We start from the raw sequence: 23,479 nt of genomic DNA, 5'->3' as shown, positions 1-23,479 counted from the left end.
GTGGTCTTTGATCTTCATTAGTAAGTGCTTCAAGTTCTCTTCACTTTCAGCAAGCAAGGTTGTGTCATCTGCATAACGCAGGTTGTTAATGAAAAAAAAAATGAGTCTCCCTCTAATTCTGAAGCCCTATTCTTCTTCATATGGTCCAGCTTCTCAGATTATTTGCTCAGCATACAGATGGAATAGGTATGGTGAAAGGATACAACGCTGATGCACACCTTTCCTGACTTTAAACCAATCAGTATCCCCTTGTTCTGTCCGGACAACTACCTCTTGATCTATGTAAAGGTTCCTCATGAGCACAATCAAGTGTTCTGGAATTCCCATTCTTCACAATGTTATCCATAATTTGTTATGGTCCACACAGCCTAATGCCTTTCCAGAGTAAATAAAATAACAGGTAAACATCCTTCTGGTATTCTCTGCTTTCAGCCAGAATCCACCTGACATCAGCAATGATATCCCTGGTTCCACATCCTCTTCTGAAACCGGCCTGAATTTTTGGCAGTTCCCTGTCGATATACTGCTGTAGCCGTTTTTGAATGATATTCAGCAAAATTTTGCTTGCATTTGATATTAATGATATTATTCTATAACTTCCACATTCGGTTGGATCACCTTTCTTGGGAATAGGCATAGATATGGATCTCTTCAAGTCAGTTGGCCAGGAAGCTGTCTTCCATATTTCTTGGCATAGACAAGAGAGCACCTCCAGCGCTACATCTGTTTGTTGAAACATCTCAATTGATATCCCATCAATTCCTGGAGCCTTGTTTTTTGCCAGTGCCTTCAGAGCAGCTTGGACTTCTTCCTTCAGTACCATCGGTTCCTGATCATATGCTGCCTCTTGAAATGGTTGAACATCGACTAATTTTTTTTTTGATATAATAAATCTGTGTATTCCTTCCATCTTCTTTTGATGCCTCCTGCATTGTTTAATATTTTCCCTATAGAACCCTTCACTATTGCAACTCAAGGGTTGAATTTTTTCTTCAGTTCTTTCAGCTAGGGAAATGCTGCGTGTGTTCTTCCCTTTTGGTTTTGCATCTCAAGCTCTTTGCACGTGTCATTATACTTCACTTTGTCTTCTCGAGACACCCTTTGAAATCTTCTGTTCATTTCTTTTACTTCATCAATTCAAGAATAAGTTTCAGAGTCTCCTCTGACGTCCATCTTGGTGTTTTCTTTCTTTTCAATGACCTGTTGGTTTCTTCAAGGATAATGTCCTTGATGTCATTCCACAACTCATCTGGTCTTCAGTCACTAGTGTTCAGTGCGTTGAATCTATTCTTGAGATGGTCTCTAAATTCAGGTGGGTTATACTCAAGGTCATATTTTGACTTTCGTGGACTTGCTCCGGTTTTCTTCAGTTTCAGCTTGAACTTGCACATGAGCTATTGATGGTCTGTTCTACAGTTGGCCCCTGGCCTTGTCCTGACTGATGATATTGACCTTTCCATCATCTCTTTCCAAAGATGTAGTCAGTCTGATTCCTGTGTGTTCCATCTGGTGAGGTCCCTGTGCATAGTCACCGTTTATGTTGGTGAAAGAAGGTATTTGCAATGAAAAAGTCGTTGGTCTTGCAAAATTCTATCATTTGATCTCCGGCATTGTGTCTTTCACCAAGGCCATATTTTCCAACTACCGATCCTTCTTCTTTGTTTCCTACTTTTGCAATCCAATCACCAGTAATTATCAATGCATCTTGATTGCATATTTGATCAATTTCAGACTGCAGCAGCTGATAAAAATCTTCTGTTTCTTCATCTTTGGCCCTAGTGGTTGGTGCATAAATGTGAATAATAATCGTATTAACTGATCTTCCTTGTAGGCCTGTGGATATTATCCTATCACTGACTGTGTTGTACTTCAGGATAGATCTTGAAATGTTCTTTTTGGCAAGGAATGCAACACCATTCCTGTTCAAATTGGCATTCCCAGCACAGTAGACTATATGATTGTCCAATTCAAAATGGCCGGCCAATACCAGTCCATTTCAGCTCACTAATGCCTAGGATATTGATATTTTTGCATTCCATTTCATTTTTGCCAATTTCCAATTTTCCTAGATTCTTACTTCGTACATTCCAGGTTCTGATTACTAATGGATTTTTGCAGCTGTTTCTTCTCATTTTGAGTCGTGCCACATCAGCAAATGAACATCTGAAAGCTTGACTCCATCCATGTCATTAAGGTCGACTCTACTTTGAGGAGGCAGCTCTTCCCCAGCCATCTTTGAGTGCCTTCCAACCCGGGGGGCTCATCTTCCAGCACTTTATCAGACAATGCTCCACTGCTTTTCATAAGGTTTTCACTGGCTAATGCTTTTCAGAAGTAGACTGCTGGGTCCTTCTTCCTAGTCTGTCTTAGTCTGGAAGCTCAGCTGAAACCTGTCCTCCATGGGTGACCCTGCTGGTATCTCAATACCGATGGCATAGCTTCCAGCATCACAGCAACACGCAATCCCCCACAGTACGACAAACTGATAAAAAAGACATTGAAATCCATGTGAAATTGTTCACTACAGTTTAGTAAGTAAACCCAGCTAAATGCATGTGTACCTTGCCTACTGTAAGCCCGTGCTTACTGGTCATGCTGTATGTACTTACATATACTGGATATGCATTATATCTAGGGTATAAAAACTTAATTGAGAGTGAGATTAGAAAAAATTCTAGAAGATGTCTCCTTGTGGTGCAATAAAGGAACTAAAGAAACAAAGGAGAAAAACAGAGTTCTAAAATATTATTTTTCCTTGCCTTGGCTTAAAGTTACTCCTGAATAATTATGACTTGATCATTCTCCCTTATGATGTCCACTCTTTTTAGGTTGTTCCCAAAAAACTACCAGTTTTTTCTGGTCTTTCACTTTGCCATTGAGGAGATCAACAAGAACCCCTACCTGCTCCCCAACCTGTCCTTGGGTTTTGACCTCTACAATGCCATTCCCAGGGACCACAGAACCTCAGAGAGTGCCCTGTTTTGGCTCTCGGGAGGGAGGCAGATTCTCCCTAATCACAACTGCCGGAGACAGAGCAAATCTGTCGCTAGCATTGTGGAAAGCAAATCAGCATCCTCTGCAGAGGTTGGAACACTGCTGGAGCTCTACAAAAGCCCACAGGTCAGTGGATTGTGAGCTCTGGAAACATAAGATCAGGTAGTGTCAATGGCATTCCCTGCTGTCTGATCAAGGGAAAGGAGGAAGGAGGGTTTATGTATTCCTTGACTGTTGTCCACAAATTCCAATGAATTCTGAGGATTGTGAGCTTATAGCTTGTGCCATGAAGGAGGATGAAGGAAGGGGAAGGAGCAGTGCTGTGTATCCTTTGAAGCTCAGCCCAGATTACAGCTCAGGACCAATACATCCACGCCAACTTCTGGAAATATAATCTGCTCACCTTCAACAGATAGCTGTGTGCCTTGTCGAAAATGCCCCAGGCAGGGAACTTCCCCAACCAGGATAAAACCCTTCTCAGGGGACAGACAGAGGCCAATAAATAATTGATGTGGGGGTAAGGCCTGGCCCTGTAGTCCGAATATGGTATATTAATAAAGTCCCCAACAATCAGTTGAGATGCAGATGCAGCTTTCTTATGGTTCAGCTTCTCCCTCTGTCCAATCCTGCTTTTCTCATGTGCCCAGAGGTGTGTCTCCTGAGGGCACTCCCATAAACTTTCCACATGCCACTCTCCATATCAAAGTCCCTTTCCAGGGAACCTGATCTAAGACAAGCAGCAGTCAGAAAGAATTAAGGCCAAAATAAGATTGAAAAAAAAAAACCATTGCTGTCGAGTCACTTCCAACTCATAGCGACCCTACAGCACGGAGTAGAACTGCTCCACGGGGTTTCCAAGGAGCGGCTGGTAGATTTGAACTGCAGCACTTTTGGTTAACAACCATGTTCTTAACCACTGTGCCACCAGGGCTCCAAAATAAGAGCCTTACGTTACGAGAATTCTGTGATGGAAAAATCATATTTCGAGACTCAGAGTTTATAATTGTGCTCCTCAGGATAATCTACAGTATGCTGAGGTATTAAGTTAAATCCAAAATATCAAGGGTGTAACAGGAAATATTTATTATCAGGGTTCATATCCAACATTGATCGCTAGGGAGATGGGCCTCAGTTACTAAGCCACAGGCTTAAAGCTGGTGGAAACACTACCATCGTGCAGGTGCACCAGCTGATATTAGTGCCTTCTTCTGTTGACCTGCAGGAGATGATGAGCACACGGAGATCTTCCACATCATCTTTTATGCTTTAGCCTGAAAGTCACACCAGGGGTTACACATCATGTCCTGAAAGCAGGGAGGCTGGAATATATGGTCTTCTGTTTGAACAGAATGAAAAAAGAACTGTGGAGTGTCCAATGCAGTTTCTTATTTTTCTTCAGCAGATATTCCATTAATTCCCCCTTCCACAGAGAGAATTCTCTTACTCCCTCTCTAATGAAGACCACTGAAATCCCATGCAACTCAGATTCATGACCTTTCTTTGTTTCATGTTCAGGTCACATATGGTCCTTTTGATCCTATTCTGAGTGACAAAGACCGGTTCCCATCACTGTATCCGATGGCCTCCAAGGATGGCTTTCTGGTCCATGGAATGATCCAGTTATTGATGCATTTTGGCTGGACCTGGGTGGGGCTTTTTGTCTCTGAAGATATGAAAGGGGAGCAGTTCCCCAGGACCTGGAAGCAGAGATATTAAAGGAAAGTATCTGTGTGGCCTTTGTAGAAAAAGTCTCTGAGATCAGGAGACTACACGAAGTCAGTACGTTGATGTTGAGAGACAGGATCAGGGATTCATTAGCAAATGTGTATATACTGTATGGTGATGCTGAGAGTATCAAATTTATAAGCTATTTCACAGAAACTTATTTAATCTCTGGAAAGGTATGGATCATGGAAGAAAACTGGCATAATCTTTTGCATGACATCTGTGGAAGCCTCTTATTTTCACATTGGGAGAAGGCAATCCCTGGCTTCAGACACTTTGTCAAGGGAGTGAACCCATCCAGGTATCCAGAAGACTTTTACCTCAGGAAAATCTGGCTTCAAATATTTAATTGTTTGATTGTCGGGACACAATGTGAAGAAATCGAGAACTGCCCACCAAATGCTTCCTTAGAGTCGGTGCCAGTCTCTCTGGGCATGATGAACTTGTCTGATTCTAGCTATCCTGTCTATAATGCTGTATATACTGTGGCCCAAGCCCTCCATGAAATGCTTCTGATTAACACAGAAATGGGATCTACAGGAAATGCAGAGGGACCTACGCTCCTCCCCTGGCAGGTACATCTCCTCCAGAGGCAGGATTTGTATTGTTCACCTAATGGCATTGGTGGTATTCTATTGAGGCACAGCAGCATGACCAGGCTTGTGACTCATGGTCAATAGGATCAGGCAAAATGAATGAAAGATTGTTCCCAGTGGATATACTGATAAGTGCAATTTTTGAGTATCAACTTGGAAAACCCTGGTCATGGGGTGTGGGGAGAAGTTCAGTTAAAGACCATGCAATAACAAAATGGTTATCAGAAAAGTTTCTTAAGGCCTAATATGTAAGATATGACCCAACCACAACTCATGCGAATTCACAGGTAGGTAAAAATGGGTCAAGTCTTTATTTCTCCCTGGGATACATACATTCCCCTTCCTTGGTATTCTAAAATGTCTTTGGGAAATGTTCTTTTTTTGAGCCATACCTGGTGACACTCTGACAAGTGCTTTATTTATTTTTTCTTACCAAACCTGCGATATCATGGGAGCGGGGGTTATAGTCCCAATTTGACATATGAAAACCCACACAATACATGTAAGATTCTGGGATTAGCTAGGATGAAAATGGATTTGTTGGGATGTTAAAATCTTCATTTACACCAGTTTTAATGAAGCCGCGAGCAGACTTTTTTGGTCAGGGTTGGATCAAAGCAAACATGTAAGCCAACCTCTAGATGGTGTCATGATTGGATTTGATTAGGCCTCCATTATTCTGGAGCCCTGGTGGCATTCTCCCTTGAGACCATGAGATGGTGGGCACACACAAAAAAATCAGCAACTACCATAACAAAATCCTGAGGGTAGAGAGGTGGGGAAAGAAGAATTAATTGGTAGGTATGAGCCCTCCATCTCTAATTTGAATGCAATCCTGTTTTAAAATTATGCCTCACCTCTAGCTTCATCCATTTATAAGGAATATCCAATTTACAAACAGCATTGGGGACAATATATTCTTGGATGAGAAAAAAAACTCTATGACACGGTATGATATTGGAAACCCTGTGAATTTTACTGGTGATTTTAGCCTGCTGATTAAAGTCAGAGAGTTTATCTTCAATAATCCACACGATCAAGAGTTAGTCATCAACAAAGAGATGATAGAATGGCCTGTTGGATTCAAAGAGGTATGACATCATCTCAAAATTGGACGTATACATTGTAGCTTTATCTGAACAGAGCCATGAGAGGCGATTGAGTTGGCACCCTGTTAACCCAGGGCTAAATTTATGATATTACTTTCACATATTATACGGCTGCACCTCTGGGAAGAGTAAGTTTATATGTGTAATTGTTTGATTGTTTTTAATTTGGGTTCGATTAGGCGTTAAGTATTGGAATGCATACACTGAAGGGAGGTAATGGACCTACTTTTTAAATTTTATACTTGGTTATCCTCCTTATATCACAGAAGAGTCTTAATCATGCATGCTCCAATCCCTATGTTTAGATGCACTGTAAACACAGATAGAGTCTGGATTTCAGCGATCTCTTTATAGATTTCATCCTCATTCTTTTTTCTATCAGTAATTTCTCTATCGAGAAGTCATCATTGTTTTGTTTATCTTCTGAAAGCACTGCCCGTCATTTCATCCAACTTACTACAGTTTATCAATCTTGGGCAGTTTTGTGGATGTTTGTACAGAAGTGATACTTCCACTTTTAAGGTTTCATTAAATGCCTGACAAAGGGGTACTATACCTGAACTCATGAACTCAGATTTGGATTAACCCCAATATCGGGTCCATAACATCCACTCATCGTTCTTTGCTGGTACACTTCAATTTATTTATGTAGGTACCTCTAGTAGGAAGTCTATTTATCACATTGTTAAATTCTTCCATGTAATACCTAAACTCTTATATCCAGTCAAGTATGGGGGCATGGTAAAATTATCCTTGGACATACAAGGCCTCAGAATCCTTATGATACAGTGACCTACACTGAAAGGACTTTAAGATAAAGTAGCAAAAAACAAGGAGAGAAACACTCAGGGGATGTTTCAGGTGATGATGTATGAAATGAAAGTCACCAGCTACTTCGGTAAAATTTTGATTGTATGTGTAACCAGTTAAAGAAAGAGGAACAATATTATTGGTAATTTATGTTTAGAGATCTAGGTAATATCAACAGGATGGAGCTGGAAAAGTGCCAGAAAGTGTAATAGAAGATCCAATTTCTTGCTTATTAGTGGACAAACTGCTAATAATGTGCAAAGTAATAACCAATGCATCCTTGTTTCTCTGCAGACTCCTCAATCTGTGTGTAGCCAGAGCTGTGGTCCAGGATCCAGGAAAATTCCAGAAGAAGAAAGGCCATTCTGTTGCTTTATTTGTACAATTTGCCTAGAGACAGAGACTTCATATCAGACAGGTATGAATGTTTATGACTGCCCTCTAATAACGCCAGCCCTCGCGCCATTCTCTCCATGAAAAGGACAGGAAGGGGAAGTTGCAGTGGGGTCCTAGGCCATGATTGTCTTCTGTTTTCTCTTTCACTCATTCATTCACCATATTTACTTTTATACCTAATATTGCTACAACATTATGGGAAAGGAGTAGATCTTTTGTACACTATTGGAACTAAATTGGTGTTAATTCAGAATAGATTGTTATAAAGTTAAGACGATAATCGTAAGCTCTAAGGTCACTACTAAGGAATACACTAAAATATACGCTGAAAAAATACACAAGAGGTAATCTAAATAGTTGCAAGATAAAAATCAATTAATCATGATTATGTATACATGTTTTTTGTATATATGTAATTATAAAATACATGCAGAAAAATACACAAGAGGGAATCAAAATAGTACACAAGAAAAAAATATATGAATCATTAAAAAAGACCATCATGCGGGAATTCTGGAACAAAAAAGGCATACGATAAGTAGAAAACAAAAAGCAGAAGTCTTGTTTTATCAATAATTACCTTCCATATAAATTGATTAAACTCTCCAATTAAAAGGCAGTGATTGGCCTAATGTATTGAAAAGAAAAAAATAAATGATCAAATACTGCATGTAAGAAACTCACATACAGTGAGTTATAAAGACACACATACGGTGAAAGTGACAGGGTGGAACATTGATATTCCATGCAAATATTAGCCAAAAGAGGGCTGGAGCTGCTATGCTAATACCAGACAATGTAGACTTTGAGCAAAAAATCATTACAACAAAGAAGGACATTATATATTCATGAAAAGGTCAGTATGTCAAAGGATACACCCCTTATTATTAAAACAGAAAAGAAATATAAGAAGGCATTGTCGTTTTGCTTCTGCAATATCCATCCTTCATACCTTCCCACCAAATCCCAAAGAATGTTCTGGTATCTATCTCTGTACCCCTTAGCACAGTTGTTAGGCATTTGTCTGCTAAGCAAAGGGCGGGAAGTTTGAATTCACCAGCCACTACCTGGAAACCCTATGGGGAAGTTCTACTCTGTCCTATAGGTTTGCTGTGTGTAGGAATTGACTTTACTGAAACAGGGTTTTTTACCCCATAGCTTATGAATCTTGTGCAAAGTTAAACCAAAGTTCAGAACTAGTTATAGCCCCTACTGGTCAATGTGAATTCCCAGCACCTTAACCTGTGTCTTAGACTGGGTTAGCTAGAGAAGAAAAACCAATAAGATGTATAAATATATGCATTTATATCAAGAAAATGGCTCACACGGTTGTAGAGGCTGGGACATCCCAAGTCTGTGGTTCAAGATAGAGGATTCTCCTGATGCACATAGCCACAGAGACTGGCGAACCCAAGATCAGCAGGTCAGAGAGCACGGCTCACACTCACAGGCTGTGAAGACTGATGAATCCCAAGACCAGCAGGCAAGACCACAGGAAAGCTGCTAGCTCAAGTCCCAAGAATCTAAGGTCAGATGAACAGGAGATGAACACCTGCCGGATCCAGAATGAGTAAAAGCCCACAAGTCTTGCCAGAATATCCACTTATATTCAATGCAGGCCACACGCCCGGGGAAACTCCCTTTCAACTGATTGGTTACTCACAGAAGATCCCATCATGGAGATGATCCCATAATATCAAGTCTCATCATGGAAGTCATCACAGCATCACAGGACTCTCAAACCACTGAGAATCATGGCCCAGCCAAGTCAACACACAGCCTTAACCATCACAACCAGTAACTGATTTAGAAAAAAAAGGGGGGAGGAGGGAACCTTTATGGTTAGAAACATCAAGAAGAACAGGGCTAAATTGTTTTGGGAAAGATAATCCTCACACTTCAGAGAGCTACATGAATCTTCTTTCTCTCTCAATCTGAGTGAGAATAAGGAAACTTTTAGACTTGATTATTCCATGAAAATACTGTCAACTATGGCAGTACAGGGCCAATCATCAAGAATACACTGGGGACAGCAGAGGAAATGGTTGTGACAATCTTAGTGCTTAACAATATAATAGACCTTTTTTGTACCATTAGCTGAAGATTCAGTTTGACTGGATTTTTTCTTACCTGCAGCTGAAAGCGTTCTCCCTGGATCAGGAATAAACCTAAAAACCCACTGCCATCGAGTCGATTCTGACTCATAGTGACCCTATAGGACAGAGTAGAACTGTCCCATAGAGTTTCCAAGGACTGCCTGGCAGATTCGAACTGCCGACATTTTGGTTAGCAGCGGTAGCACTTAACTATTGCGCCACCAGGGTTTCTGGGTCAGGAATACAGAATCTTAATCTGGTGTGTCTGAGTATTAATCTGAGGAGGTCAGTGTGCACAAAGAAGGCAAATGTAAACTTGGTAAAATGAAGAGCTTTTGAAACTGAAATGCCGAATCTTTGCTTTTTCTCCAGATGCACAGCAATGTGTCTAGTGTCCAGCCCATGAGTACCCAAACAGTGAGAGAAATCACTGCCTCCCAAAGGTTGTGACTTTCCTGTCCTTTGAAGATTCACTGGGGGTGACTCTGGCCTGCATTGCCTTGTGCTTCTCTGTTGTCACAGCTGCGGTTCTGTGGGTCTTTGTGAAGCACCGAGACACTCCCATAGTCAAGGCCAACAACCACACTCTTAGCTACATGCTGCTCCTCTCCCTCCTCCTGGCTTCCTCTGCTCCTTACTCTTCATTGGCTGTCCCAACACAGCCACCTGCCTTCTCCGACACATCACATTTGGAGTTGTGTTCACTGTGGCTGTTTCTACGGTTTTGGCCAAAACTCTTACTGTGATTCTGGCATTGAAGACCATGAAACCCGGAAGAACCATGAGGTGGTTGCTGGTTTCAGGGGCTTCTAACTCTGTGGTTGCCATCTGCTCTCTGATCCAAGTGATTATCTGTGGTATCTGGCTGGGTACCTCTCCCCCTTTCATTGACATAGACACACACTCTGAGCCCAGACACCTCATCGTTGAGTGCAGTAAGGGCTCAGTCACTGCCTTCTACTGTGTCCTGGGATACCTGGGATCCTTGGGCATGGGGACTTTTTCCTTGGCTTACGGGGCCAGGAACCTGCCTGATACCTTCAGTGAAGCCAAGTGTCTGACATTCAGCATGCTGATGTTCTGCAGTGTTTGGGTCACCTTCCTTCCTGTCTACCACAGCACCAAGGGGAAGGCCATGGTGGCCATGGAGATCTTCTCCATCTTGACCTCTAGTTTGGGGCTACTAGGTTGCAGCTTTGCCCCAAAGTGCTACATTATTCTAATAAAGCCTGATAAGAATGCTTTGAAAGGACTAAGGGACAAAATAGATTTCAGGGGAAAGATGTGGTCTAAGAATTTCTCTCACTAGTGCCTGTCTCGTTTTTAGGCTACCGAACAATAAACCAGGTGATTTTGCATCCAGATGTTAGAAAATAGTTGAAACTGCTTTACTTCTTTACTTTGGAACAAGTTCTGCCTCCTTTAGTTCTGGAATTCTTGTGTACAACATTTCTCAGCCAGCCTTCATGATCACAAATGTGAATGTTATCTCAGATCAATGGTTATCCAGAAAATGTTGTTTGTGCATTAATTACTACACTTCCTTTAGTCAACTGAGAGTCGCTGTAAACAATCATGTTTTTTGGAAAATATTTAAGTTGTACTGCGGCTTTCTATTCTATTCTCTTCTGAACCCTTTGTTGTTGTTTTTAGGTGCTGTTGAGTTGGTTCTGACTCACGGAGACCCTAGGGAGAACAGAATGAAACACTGCCTGGTCTTGCACAATCTTCATGACCATTGTTATGCTTGAGCCCGTTGTTGCCACCACTGTGTCAATCCATCTCACTGAGGGTCTTTCTCTTTTTTGGTGATCCTCTACTTTACCAAGAGTGATGAACTTCTCCAGTGTCTGGTCCCTTCTGATAACATGTCCACAGTATGTGAGATGAAGTCTAGACATCCTTGTTTCTAAGAAGTAATCTGGCTGTGCTTTTTCCAAGACAGATTTGTTTGTTCTTCTGGCAGTCCATTGCATATTCAGTATTCTTAGCCAACTCCATAATACAAAGGTATCAATTTTTTTTTTCCATCTTCCTTATTCATTGTCCATCTTTCATAGGCATATGAGGCAACTGGAAACACCATGGCTTGGGTCAGGCACACTTGACCCCTTTAGAGATTTTAAATGTTAACTGTAGGTTTATAATATATTTAGTATATTCCTGAATTCAAGAGGTAATTAGTTCACATGTCTTGCACAAATGTATCATCTATTATCCATAAACTTGTTATTACAAGATTTTTGCCCCACTGTTTTAAATGGTATCTTTATCACATACTGAATTCTCACATATATGTGGATCGGTTTCTTACCTACATGATTTCTTCCTTCTATTGATAGATTTTTGTGTTTGTGCTTATTTTTCGTCCAAATACCAGACTTGATGGAACGGTTTTATCATTGAGGTAGAGTTATTATAACATGCAATGAACCATTTTGATGTTAAATCAAAATCAGTGTCAGTTAATGAACCCACATTGTTCTGTAACCACCACCTACTTCTAGAACCTGATTATCACTCCAGAACAATACACATTGCCCGTTAAGAGGTTACTCCCAATTCTTCCCTTCTCCTAGGCCTTGGCAACCATCAATCTTCTGTGTGTTTCTATGGATTTGTCCATTCTAGATATTCCATACAAGCATTTTTGTGGAGGTGGAGCCAAGATGGCAGAATAGACAGACACTTCCATCGAGCCCTCTTTACAACAAAGAGCTGAAAAAACAAGTGAAACTAAGACAGGGAGCAAAGGCCCTGAGATCAGAGGGCGCCTGTTTGAAAAATAGCAAAGAGATTGGTGTGGTTAGAGGAGAAGCAAATCCAAGAGAAAGAGACTATATTATAAGAGAGGTAATAGGGGGTTGAGTGTGGAACCTAGAGACTTAGTAAGACAAGGAACAGAGGGCCCCCAAAATCTGCAAACAAAATAACAAGAAGTGGGCCAAGGCACAGAAACAAAGCCATTCCTCAGAACAATGGGGCAGGGCGTCTAAAAATACCTTTTAAAGTTGCCTTTCATAAGCAGCTGGAGAAAACCAGGCCCAGGGACATGCACAGAACATCCACGTGACCGCTGTGTAACCCCTTCCACCGGGGCAATGAGGGGCTGCAGGCCCAGCCAGGGAATTGTATCCGGGGAGCAAGAGACTGTGCGGGCGTGACACCCAATAAGTCCTGCTACGAATCCCACAGGCCTCCAGGACAGGAGCCATCTTAGAAAGCTGCTGCGCATACCTTAGTTAACATATCCCCACCTATGCCTATGAATAAACATGAATCTTTTCCCGCCCAAGAACTTTTAAAAATGTGGGCCTTTGTTTTGTTCTGTGAGATGAGGGTAAGTATTGCTCTAGGCGCTCCTTGTCTCCGCTCCCAAGCCTCTTCAATAAAGCTATGCTCATGTGGAAAACTATGTGCGTTACCTGCTCATTCTTGACCAGTAACAGGCAAGAACCTTATTCCAGTAACAAAACGAGTATATTTATGACAAGCTAGGAGCCCTGAACATCAAAGGCAAGCTTAGAAAATGAACTGAGGGGCAGGGGAAGGAAGAGACGGTTCAGAAGCGGAGAGGAGTTACCGAATCACTGGGAGTCCTCAGGCAGCATTTCCCGGAGCAGCAGCAGTTTCCCCAGGGAGAAGCAGCCACCCACACACCCAACTCACACCTCTGGAACCAGAGCAGAATGGCGCTCTCAGCAAAAGCTAAGAACTTGTGAATATTTTCCCACACTCCCCCACCCCCTGCAGCCCCCCTACAAGCCGGCTTCAGTGGCTGACTTCCCTGGGCCTGAGATGGGCCCTGTTGAGTGCCTAGAGCCATCCTCCCAGCCATGGAGAAGGATTAAATTAGCACTGGGGGAAAAGACAATTTGCCAGCTCTACTATCCGGAGGAGCTGAGGACAGAAGTGGATCCTGTCCTGGCATAAACAGTCTGTGGACTTTGAGTACCTTTCCCCTCGGCATGGCTTTTGTGCACCTATTTCAGGAGAATAAGCCCTTGTTGGCAGACTGCAACCCTTTCAGCTGTGTGGCGGAGAGGTTGGTGTTTGATGTTTGAGACTGCTTTGCCTATTAAACACGGTCTTCACCTTCCCATAGCAGGGGCCTAAGGACTGGTAGCTCCACTCAGGTCACGCAGCCACCTGTGACAGGGGTCCAAGGATAACTGGTACCTCCCAGTCCTTACAATCAAAAACATTGGGTGCCCGTGGTCCACCTGCAGAACCCACACACCTGTACACTGTATGGATCAGGGGACACACCTTCCTCAGAGACACGTGGGGGATGATTCTCAGTCCCCTGCCTTTTTCAGAGTGTGACCTCTGCAGCAACCAGATACCGGTACCTACACCAATTACCCCTGCCCTTCTAAGACTATAGGACAAAGCCTGTACCACACACTTGATGATCAGCTAACTGAAAAACTGAGCTGAATTCATGCAAGAAAAATGAATGGACTTCTAGACTGATATACCTGATAATAGCTCTAGCCATTTGGGGACAGGACATCCGAGCTCTAAAGGTGAAAATAATCAAGCCAGCTCACTCAAGCAACCCATTTGGGCATATCAAAACCAAACAAAGCATGAAGCTACAACACAGTAAGCAAACATAAAATAAACTAAAACAATAACTTGTAGATGGCTCGGAGACAACAGTCAATATCAACTCACATAAAGAAACAGACCATGATCACCTCAACAAGCTCTCAAAAGAAAGAATCCAGGGATCTTTTAGATGAAAGTGCCTTCCTGGAATTTCCAGAGGCAGAGTACAAAAGATTAATATACAGAACCCTTCAAGACATCAGGAAGGAAATGAGGCAATACACAGAAGAAGCCAAGAAACACAGATAAAGCAATTGAAGAAATTAAAAAGACTATTCAGCAACACAATGAAAAATTTAATAAGTTGGAAAAATCCATAGACAGACAGCAATCAGAAATTCAGAAAATTCAGAGAAGCAGATTGGAGCAAGTGGAAGGCAGAATTTCTGAACTTGAAGATAAAGCACTTGGCACTGATATATCTGAAGAAAAATCAGATAAAAGAACTTAAAAAATGAAGAAACCTTAAGAATCATGTGGGACTCTATCAAGAGAAATAACCTACAAGTGATTGGAGTACCAGAACAGGAAGGACAGCAGAAAATACAGAGAGAATTGTTGAAGATTCCTTGCCAGAAAACTTCCCTGATATCATGAAAGACGAGAAGATATCTATCCGAGACGCTCATCGAACTCCACATAAGGTAGATCTTAAAAGAAAATCACCAAGACATATTATAATCAAACTTGCCAAAACCAAAGATAAAGAGAGAATTTTAAGAGCAGCTAGGGATAAACGAAAAGTCACCTACAAAGGAGAGCCAATAAGAATAAGCTCGGACTACTCGGCTGAAACCATGCAGGCAAGAAGGCAATGGGATGACATACTGAAAACATTGCAGGAATTGAATTGCCAGTCAAGAATCATATATCCAGCAAAACTGTCTCTCAAATATCAAGGTGAAATTAGGACATTTCCAGATAAACAGAAGTTTAGGGAATTTGTAAAAGCCAAACCGAAACTACAAGAAATACCAAAGGGAGTTCTTTGATTAGAATATCAACAATATCAGGTATCAACTCAAGACTGGGCAGAGCAACCAGAAGTCAACCCAGACAAGGAAATCAAAAAAATAATTCAAGATTAAATAACACTCAAAACAGGGTAACAACGATGTTGTTATGTAAAAGAAGGCAACATTAAAAGATCTTCCATATGGAGAAGACAATACAGCAATACAAAGAAATAAAAGTGAGTTATAAATTTAGAAAATAGGGGTAAATAATAAGGTAACCACAAAGGAGACAAACTATCCTACACATGAAAATGAAATAGAAGAAAAAAATACAGACTCAGCAGAAACAAAGTCAATAACAATGAAAAGGAAGAAAGGACAATATATAAAGCTAATCTACTTAGCTCATAAAATTAAGAGGGAAAAAGAAACTGTTAATGACCTGCAAAAAAAGACATCAAAATGATAGCACTAAATTCACACCTATCCATACTTGCGCTGAATGTAAATGGACTAAATGCACCAGTAAAGAGACAGAGAGTGGCAGAATGGATTAAAATACATGATCTGTCTATGTGGTGCCTCCAAGAGACACGTAGACTTAAAGACACAAACTAAAACTCAAAGGATGAAAAGAAAAAAAAAAAATACATCAAGCAAACAACAATGAAAAAAAGAGCAGGAGTGGCAATATTTAATTTCTGACAAAATAGACTTTAAAGTTAAATTCGTCATAAAGGAGAAGGAAGGACACTATATAATGATTAAAGGGACTATATAGCAAGAAGATATAATCATATTAAATATTTATGCACTCAATGACAGGACTGCAAGGTACATAAGACAAACTCTATCAGCATTGAAAAGTGAGATAGACAGCTCCACAATAATAGTAGGAGACTTCAACACAGCACTCTCAGTGAAGGACAGGACATCCAGAAAGAAGCTGAATAAAGACACAGAAGATCTAAATGCCATAATCAACCAACATGACCTCATAGACATATACAGAACACTCCACCCAACAGCTGCAAAGTATACTTTCTTTTCTAGTGCACATGGGACAGTATGTAGAATAGATCACATATTAGGTCATAAAAGAACCCTTAGCAGAATCCAAAACATTGAAATATTACAAAGCATCTTCTCTGACCATAAGGCCATAAAAGTGGAAACAATAACAGAAAAACCAGGGAAAAGAAATCAAACACTTTGAAACTGAACAATACCCTGCTTAAAATAGACTGGATGGTAGAAGACATGAAGGATGGAATAAAGAAATTCATAGATGCCAGTGAGAACAAAAACACTTCCTCTCAGAACCTTCAGAACACAGCGAAAGCAGTGCTCAGAGGTCAATTTGTATCAATAAATGCACATATCCAAAAAGAAGAAAGGGCCAAAATCAAAGAATTATCCCTACAACTTGAACAAATAGAAAGAGAGCAACAAAAAAAAACCCTCAGGCACCAGAAGAAAACAAATAATAAAAATTAGGGCAGAGCTAAATGAAATAGAAAACAGAAAAACAATTGAAAGAATTAACAAGACCAAAAGCTGGTTCTTTGAAAAAATCAACAAAATTGATAAACCATTGGCCAAACTGACAAAAGAAAAACAAGAGATGAAGCAAATAACCCAAATAAGAAGTGAGATGGGCGATATTACAACAGATCCAACTGAAATTAAAAGAATCATATCAGATTACTATGAGAAATTGTACCCTAACAAATTTGAAAACCTAGAATAAATGGATCATTTCCTAGAAACACACTACCTACCTAAACTAACACAAACAGAAGTAGAACAACTAAATAGACCCATAACAAAAGAAGAGATTGAAAAGGTAACCAAAAAACTCCCAACAAAAAAAAAGCCCTGGCCTAGACCACTTCACTGCAGAGTTATACCAGACATTCAGACAGGAGTTAACACCACTACTACTAAATAAAGGTATTTCAGAGCATAGAAAACGACGGAATACTACCAAACTCATTGTGTGAAGCCAGCGTATCCCTGATACCAAAACCAGGTAAAGACACCACAAGAAAAGAAAATTATAGACCTATATCCCTCATGAATGTAGATGCAAAAATCCTCGACAAAATTCTAGCCAATAGAATTCAACAACATATCAAAAAAATAATTCACCATGACCAAGCGGGAGTCTCACCAGATATGCAGGGATAGTTCAACATTAGAAAAACAATTAATGTAATCCACCACATACATAAAACAAAAGACAAGAATAACATGATTTTATCAATCGATGTAGAAAAGGCATTTGACAAAGTTCAACACCCATTCATGATAAAAACTCTCAGCAAAGTTGGAATAGAAGGAAAATGCCTCAACATAATAAAGGGCATCTATACAAAGCCAACATCATCTGAAATGTAGAGAGCCTGAATGCATTCCCCTTAAGAACGGGAACCAGACAGGTATGCCCTTTAGCACCGCTCTTATTCAACATTTTGCTGGAAGTCCTAGCCAGAGCAATTAGGCTAGACAAAGAAATAAAGGGCATCCAAATTGGCAGGAATAAGTAAAATTATCTCTATTTGCAGATGACATGATGTTAGACGCAGAAAACCCTAAGGAATCCTCCAGAAAACTACTGAAACTAATAGAGGAGTTCAGCAGACTATTGGGGTACAAGATAAACATACAAAAATCAGTTGGATTCCTCTACACCAACAAAAAGAACATCGAAGAGGAAAAAAGCTTATCAATACCATTTGCTGTAGCCCCGAAGAGGATAAAATACTTAGGAATAAACCTTACCAGATTGTAAAAGATTTATACAAAGAAAACTACAATACACTTCTGCAAGAAACCAAGAGACCTGCATAAGTTGAAAAACACACCTTGCTCATGGATAGGAAGACTTAACATTATAAAAATATCTATTCTACCAAAAGTGATCTATGTATTTAATGCAATTCCGATTCAAATTCCAAAGACATTCTATAATGAGATGGAAAAACAAATCAGCAACTTCATATGAAAGGGAAAGAGGCCCCGTATAAGTAAAGTATTACTGAAAAAGAAGAACAAAGTGGAGGCCTCACTCTACCTGATTTTAGAACCTATTATACTGCCACAGTAGTCAAAACAGCCTGGTACTGGTGCAACAACAGATACATAGACCAATGGAACAGAATTGGGAATCCAGACATAAGTCCATCCACATATGAGCAGTTGATATTTGACAAAGGCCCCAAAACAGTTAAATGGAGAAAAGACAGTCTTTTTTTTTAAATAATTTTTATTGTGCTTTAAGTGAAAGTTTACAAATCAAGTCAGTCTGTCACATATAAGCTTATATACGCCTTACTCCATACTCCCACTTACTCTCCCCGAGTCAGCCCTCTACTCCTTCCAGTCTCTCCTTTCATGACGGTTTTGCCAGTTTCTAACCCTCTCTACCCTCCTATTTCCCCTCCAGACAGGAGATGCCAACACAGTCTCATGTGTCCACCTGATACAAGTAGCTCACTCTTCATCAGCATCTCTCTCCAACCCATTGTCCAGTCCCTTCCATGTCTGATGAGTTGTCTTCGGGAATGGTTCCTGTCCTGGGCCAACAGAAGGTTTCGGGACCGTGACCGCTGGGATTCTTCTAGTTTCAGTCAGACCATTAAGTCTGGTCTTTTTATGAGAATTTGGGGTCTGCATCCCACTGATCTGCTGCTCCCTCAGGGGTTCTCTGTTGTGCTCCCTGTCAGGGCAGTCATCGGTTGTGGCTGGGCACCATCTAGTTCTTCTGGTCTCAGGATGATGTAAGTCTCTGGCTCATGTGGCCCTGCCTAAGACAGTCTTTTTAACAAATGGTGCTGGCGTACCTGGATATCCATCTGCAAAAAAATGAAACAAGACCCATACCTCACTCCATGCACAAAAACTAACTCAAAATGGATCAATGACCTAAATATAAAATCTAAAATGATAAAGATCATGGAAGAAAAAATAGGGACAACGTTAGGAGCCCTAATACATGGCATGAACAGTATACAAAACATTACTTACAATGCAGAAGTAAAACTAGATAGCTGGGAGCTCTTAAAAATCAAACACTTAGGCTCATCAAAAGACTTCACCAAAAGAATGCAGATTACCTACAGACTGGGAAAAAGTTTTTAACTATGACATTTCTGGTTAGTGCCTGATCTCTAAAATGTACATGATACTGCAAAAACTCAACTGCAAAAAGACAAATAACCCAATTTAAAAATGGGCAAAAGATATGAATAGACACTTCACTAAAGAAGACATTCAGGTAGCTAACAGATACACGGGAAATGCTCACGATCATTAGCCATTAGAGAAATGCAAATCAAAACTACAGTGAGATTCCACCTCACTCCAACAAGGCAGGCATTAATCCAAAAAACACAAAACAATAAACTTTGAAGAGGCTGTGGAGAGATTGGAACACTTATACACGGCTGGTGGGAATGCAAAATTGTACAAGCCCTTTGGAAATCGATTTGGCGCTTCCTTAAAAAGCCAGAAATAGAACTACCATACGATCCAGCAATCCCACTCCTTGGAATATATCCTAGAGAAATAAGAGCCTTTTCATGAACAGAGATATGCACACCCATGGTCATTGCAGCACTGTTTACAATAGGAAAAAGGTGGAAGCAACCAAGGTGCCCGTCAACGGATGAATGGATAAATAAATTATGGTACATTCACACAGTGGAATACTAGGCATCGATAAAGAACAGTGATGAAACTGTCAAACATTACACAACATGGAGGAATCTGGAAGGCATTACGCTGAGTGAAATTAGTCATTTGCGAAAGGAAAAATATTGCATAAGGCCAATATTATAAGAAGTCGAGAAACAGTTTAAACAGAGAAGAAAATATTCTTTGAAGGGTACGAAATGGGGGAGGGCGGGAGGGTGGGAGAGGGATATTCACTAATTAGTAGATAAGAACTACTTTAGGTGAGGGGAAAGATAACACACAATACAGGCGAAGGCAGCACAACTGGACCAAACCAAAACCAAAGAAGTTTACTGAATAAGCTGAATGCTTTGAAGGCCAGTGCAGTGTGGGCAGAGTTTGGGGACCATGGTTTCAGGAGACATCTAAGTCAATTGGCATAATAAAATCTATTAAGAAAACAACAGAATGAAACACTGCCTGGTCTTGAGCCATCCTTACAATCGTTGTAACGCTTAAGCTCATTGTTGCACCCATTGTGTCAATCCACCTCATTGAAGGTCTTCCTCTTTTCTGCTGACCCTGTACTTTGCCAAGCATGACATCCGTCTCCAGGGACCGATCCCTCCTGACAACATTTCCGAAGTATTTAAGATGCAGTTTCACTATCCTTGCTGCTAAGGAGCATCCTGGCTCTAATTCTTCCAAGACAGATTTCTTCATTCTTTGGCAGTCCATGGTGTATTCAATATTCTTCACCAACACCATAATTCAAAGGCGTAAATTCTTCTTCAGTTTTCCTTATTCATTGTCCAGCTTTCACATGCATATGATGCGATTGAAAATACCACGGCTTGGGTCAGGCACTCCTTAGTCTTCAAGGTGATATCTTTACTTTTCAACATTTTGAAAAGGCCCTTTGCAGCAGATTTGCCCAATGCAATGCGTCTTTTGATTTCCTGACTGCTGCTTCCATAGCTGTTGATTGTGGATCCAAGTAAAATGAAATCCTTGACAACTTCAATCTTTTCTCTGTTTATCATAATGTTGCTCGCTGGTCCAGGTGTGAGGATTTTTGTTTTCTTTACGTTTAGGTGCAATCCATACTGAAGGCTGTGGTCTTTGATCTTCATTAGTAAGTGCTTCAAGTCCTTTTCACTTTCAGCAAGGAAGGTTGTGTCATCTGCATAATGCAGGTTGTTAATGAGTCTTCCTCCAATCCTGATGCCCTGTTCTTCTTCATATAGTCTAGCTTCTCGGATTATTTGCTCAGCATACAGATTGAAGAGGTATGGTGAAAGAATACAGCCCTGACCCACAACTTTCTTGACTTTAAACAAATCAATATCCCCTTGTTCTGTCCAAACAACTGCCTCTTCATCTATGTAAAGGTCCCTCATGAGCACAATTAAGTCTTCTGGAATTCCCATTCTTCGTGATGTTATGCATAATTTGTTATGATCCACGCAGTCCAATGTCTTCGCATAGTCAATAAAACACAGGTAAACATCCTTCTGGTATTCTCTGCTTTCAGCCAGATCCATCTGACATCAGCAATGACATCCCTGTTTCCACGTCCTCTTCTGAAACTGGCCTGAATTTCTGGCAGTTCCTTGTCGATATACTTCTGCAGCTATTTTTGAATGATCTTCAGCAAAATTTTGCTTGCATTTGATATTAATGATATTGTTCTATAATTTCCACATTCAGTTGGATCACCTTTATAGGCATAAATATGGATCTCTTCTAGTCAGTTGACCAGGAAGCTATCTTCCATATTTCTTGGCATAGATAAGTGAGCACCTCCAGCGCTGCATCTGTTTGTTGAAACAAATCAATTGATATTCCATCAATTCCTGGAGCCTTGTTTTTCACCAGTGCCTTCAAAGCAGCTTGGACAACTTCTTTCAGTACCATCGGTTCCTGATCATATGCTACCTCTTGAAATGGTTGAAAGTTGACTAATTCTTTTTGGTATAATGACTCTGTGTATTCTTTCCATCTTCTTTTGATGCTTCCCCTGTCATTTAATATTTTCCGCATAGAATCCTTCACTATTGCAACACAAGGCTTCAATTTTTTTCTTCAGTTCTTTCAGCTTGAGAAATGCCGAGGATGTTCTTCCCGTTTAGTTTTCTATCTCTAGCTCTTTGCACACATCATTATAATACTTTTTCTTCTCGAGCTGCCCTTTGAAATCTTCTGTTCAGTTCTTTTACTTCATCGTTTCTTCCTTTTGCTTTAGCTGCTCAACGTTCATGAGCAAGTTTCAGAGCCTCCTCTGACATCCATCTTGGTCTTTTCTTTCTTTCCTGTCTTTTCAATGACCTCTCGCTTTCTTCATGTATGATGTCCTTGATGTCATGCTACAACTCATCTGGTCTCCGGTTACTAGTGTTTAACGTGTCAAATCTATTCTTGAGGTGTTCTCTAAATTCAGGTGGGATATGCTGAAGTTCTGTCAGTTTATCATACTGTAGGGCCTTGCATGCTGCTGTGATGCTGGAAACTATGCCACTAGTATTCAGGTTCCAGCAGAATCACCCATACAAGACAGGTTTGAGCTGAGCTTCCAGACTAAGACAGACTAGGAAGAAGGGTCCAGCAGTCTGCTTCTGAAAAGAATTAGCCAGTGAAAACCTTAAGAATAGCAGCGGAACATTGTCTGATATACTGCTGGAAGATGAGCCCCCCAGGCTGGAAGACACTCAAAAGGAGACTAGGGAAGAGCTGCCTCCTCAAAGTAGAGTCGACCGTAATGATGTGGATGGAGTTAAGCTTGTGGGACCTTCATTTGCTGATGTGGTATGACTCAAAACGAGAAGACAGCTGCAAACATCCATTAAAAATTGGGGCCTGGAATGTATGAAGTATGAATCTAGGAAAATTTGAAATCTTCAAAAATGAAGTGGAATGCATAAACATTGATATCCTAGGCGTTAGTGAGCTGAAATGGACTGGTATTGGCCATTTTGAATTGGACAATCATATAGTCCACTATGCTGGGAATGACAACTTGAAGAGGGATGGTGTTGCATTCATCGTCAAAAAGAAAATTACAAGATCTACCCTGAAGTACAACGCTGTCAGTGATAGGGTAGTATCCATACACCTACAAGGAAGACCAATTAATATGATTATTATTCAAATCTACAGTCCAACCACTAAGGCCAAACAGGAAGAAGTTGAAGATTTTTGTCAGCTGCTGCAGTCTGAATTTGATCAAACATGCAATCAGGATGACAATTACTGGTGATTGGAATGCGAAAGTTGGAAGCAAAGAAAAAGGGTTGGTAGCTGGTAAATATGGACTTGCTGATAGAAAAATGCCAGAGATCGAAGGATAGAATTTTACAAGATCAATGACTTCTGCATTGCAAATACCTTCTTTCACCAACATAAACGGCTACTATACACATGGACCTCGCCAGATGGAACACACAGGAATCAAATCGACTACATCTGTGGAAAGAGACAATGGAAAAACTCAATATCATCGGTCAGAA

The 23,479-nt window shown here is 40.6% G+C and overlaps 1 protein-coding gene across 1 annotated transcript; it reads left to right on the top strand.

The window, feature by feature from the left end:
* Positions 1–2,592: 2,592 nt before the first annotated feature.
* LOC126071022 (vomeronasal type-2 receptor 26-like) lies at positions 2,593–11,035 on the top strand. The gene is given in 7 exon segments (XM_049875333.1): positions 2,593–2,597; positions 2,829–3,120; positions 4,510–4,697; positions 5,177–5,294; positions 7,529–7,652; positions 10,099–10,344; positions 10,347–11,035. Coding segments are annotated over 7 exon segments (1,662 nt in total).
* The last annotated feature ends 12,444 nt before the right edge of the window (positions 11,036–23,479 follow it).

The sequence above is a fragment of the Elephas maximus genome, chromosome 3 (genome assembly GCF_024166365.1).
Source record: "Elephas maximus indicus isolate mEleMax1 chromosome 3, mEleMax1 primary haplotype, whole genome shotgun sequence".
Lineage (NCBI taxonomy): Eukaryota > Metazoa > Chordata > Mammalia > Proboscidea > Elephantidae > Elephas > Elephas maximus.
The sequence above is the reverse complement of the archived record's forward strand: the minus strand, read 5'-3'. Positions and strand labels throughout refer to the sequence as shown.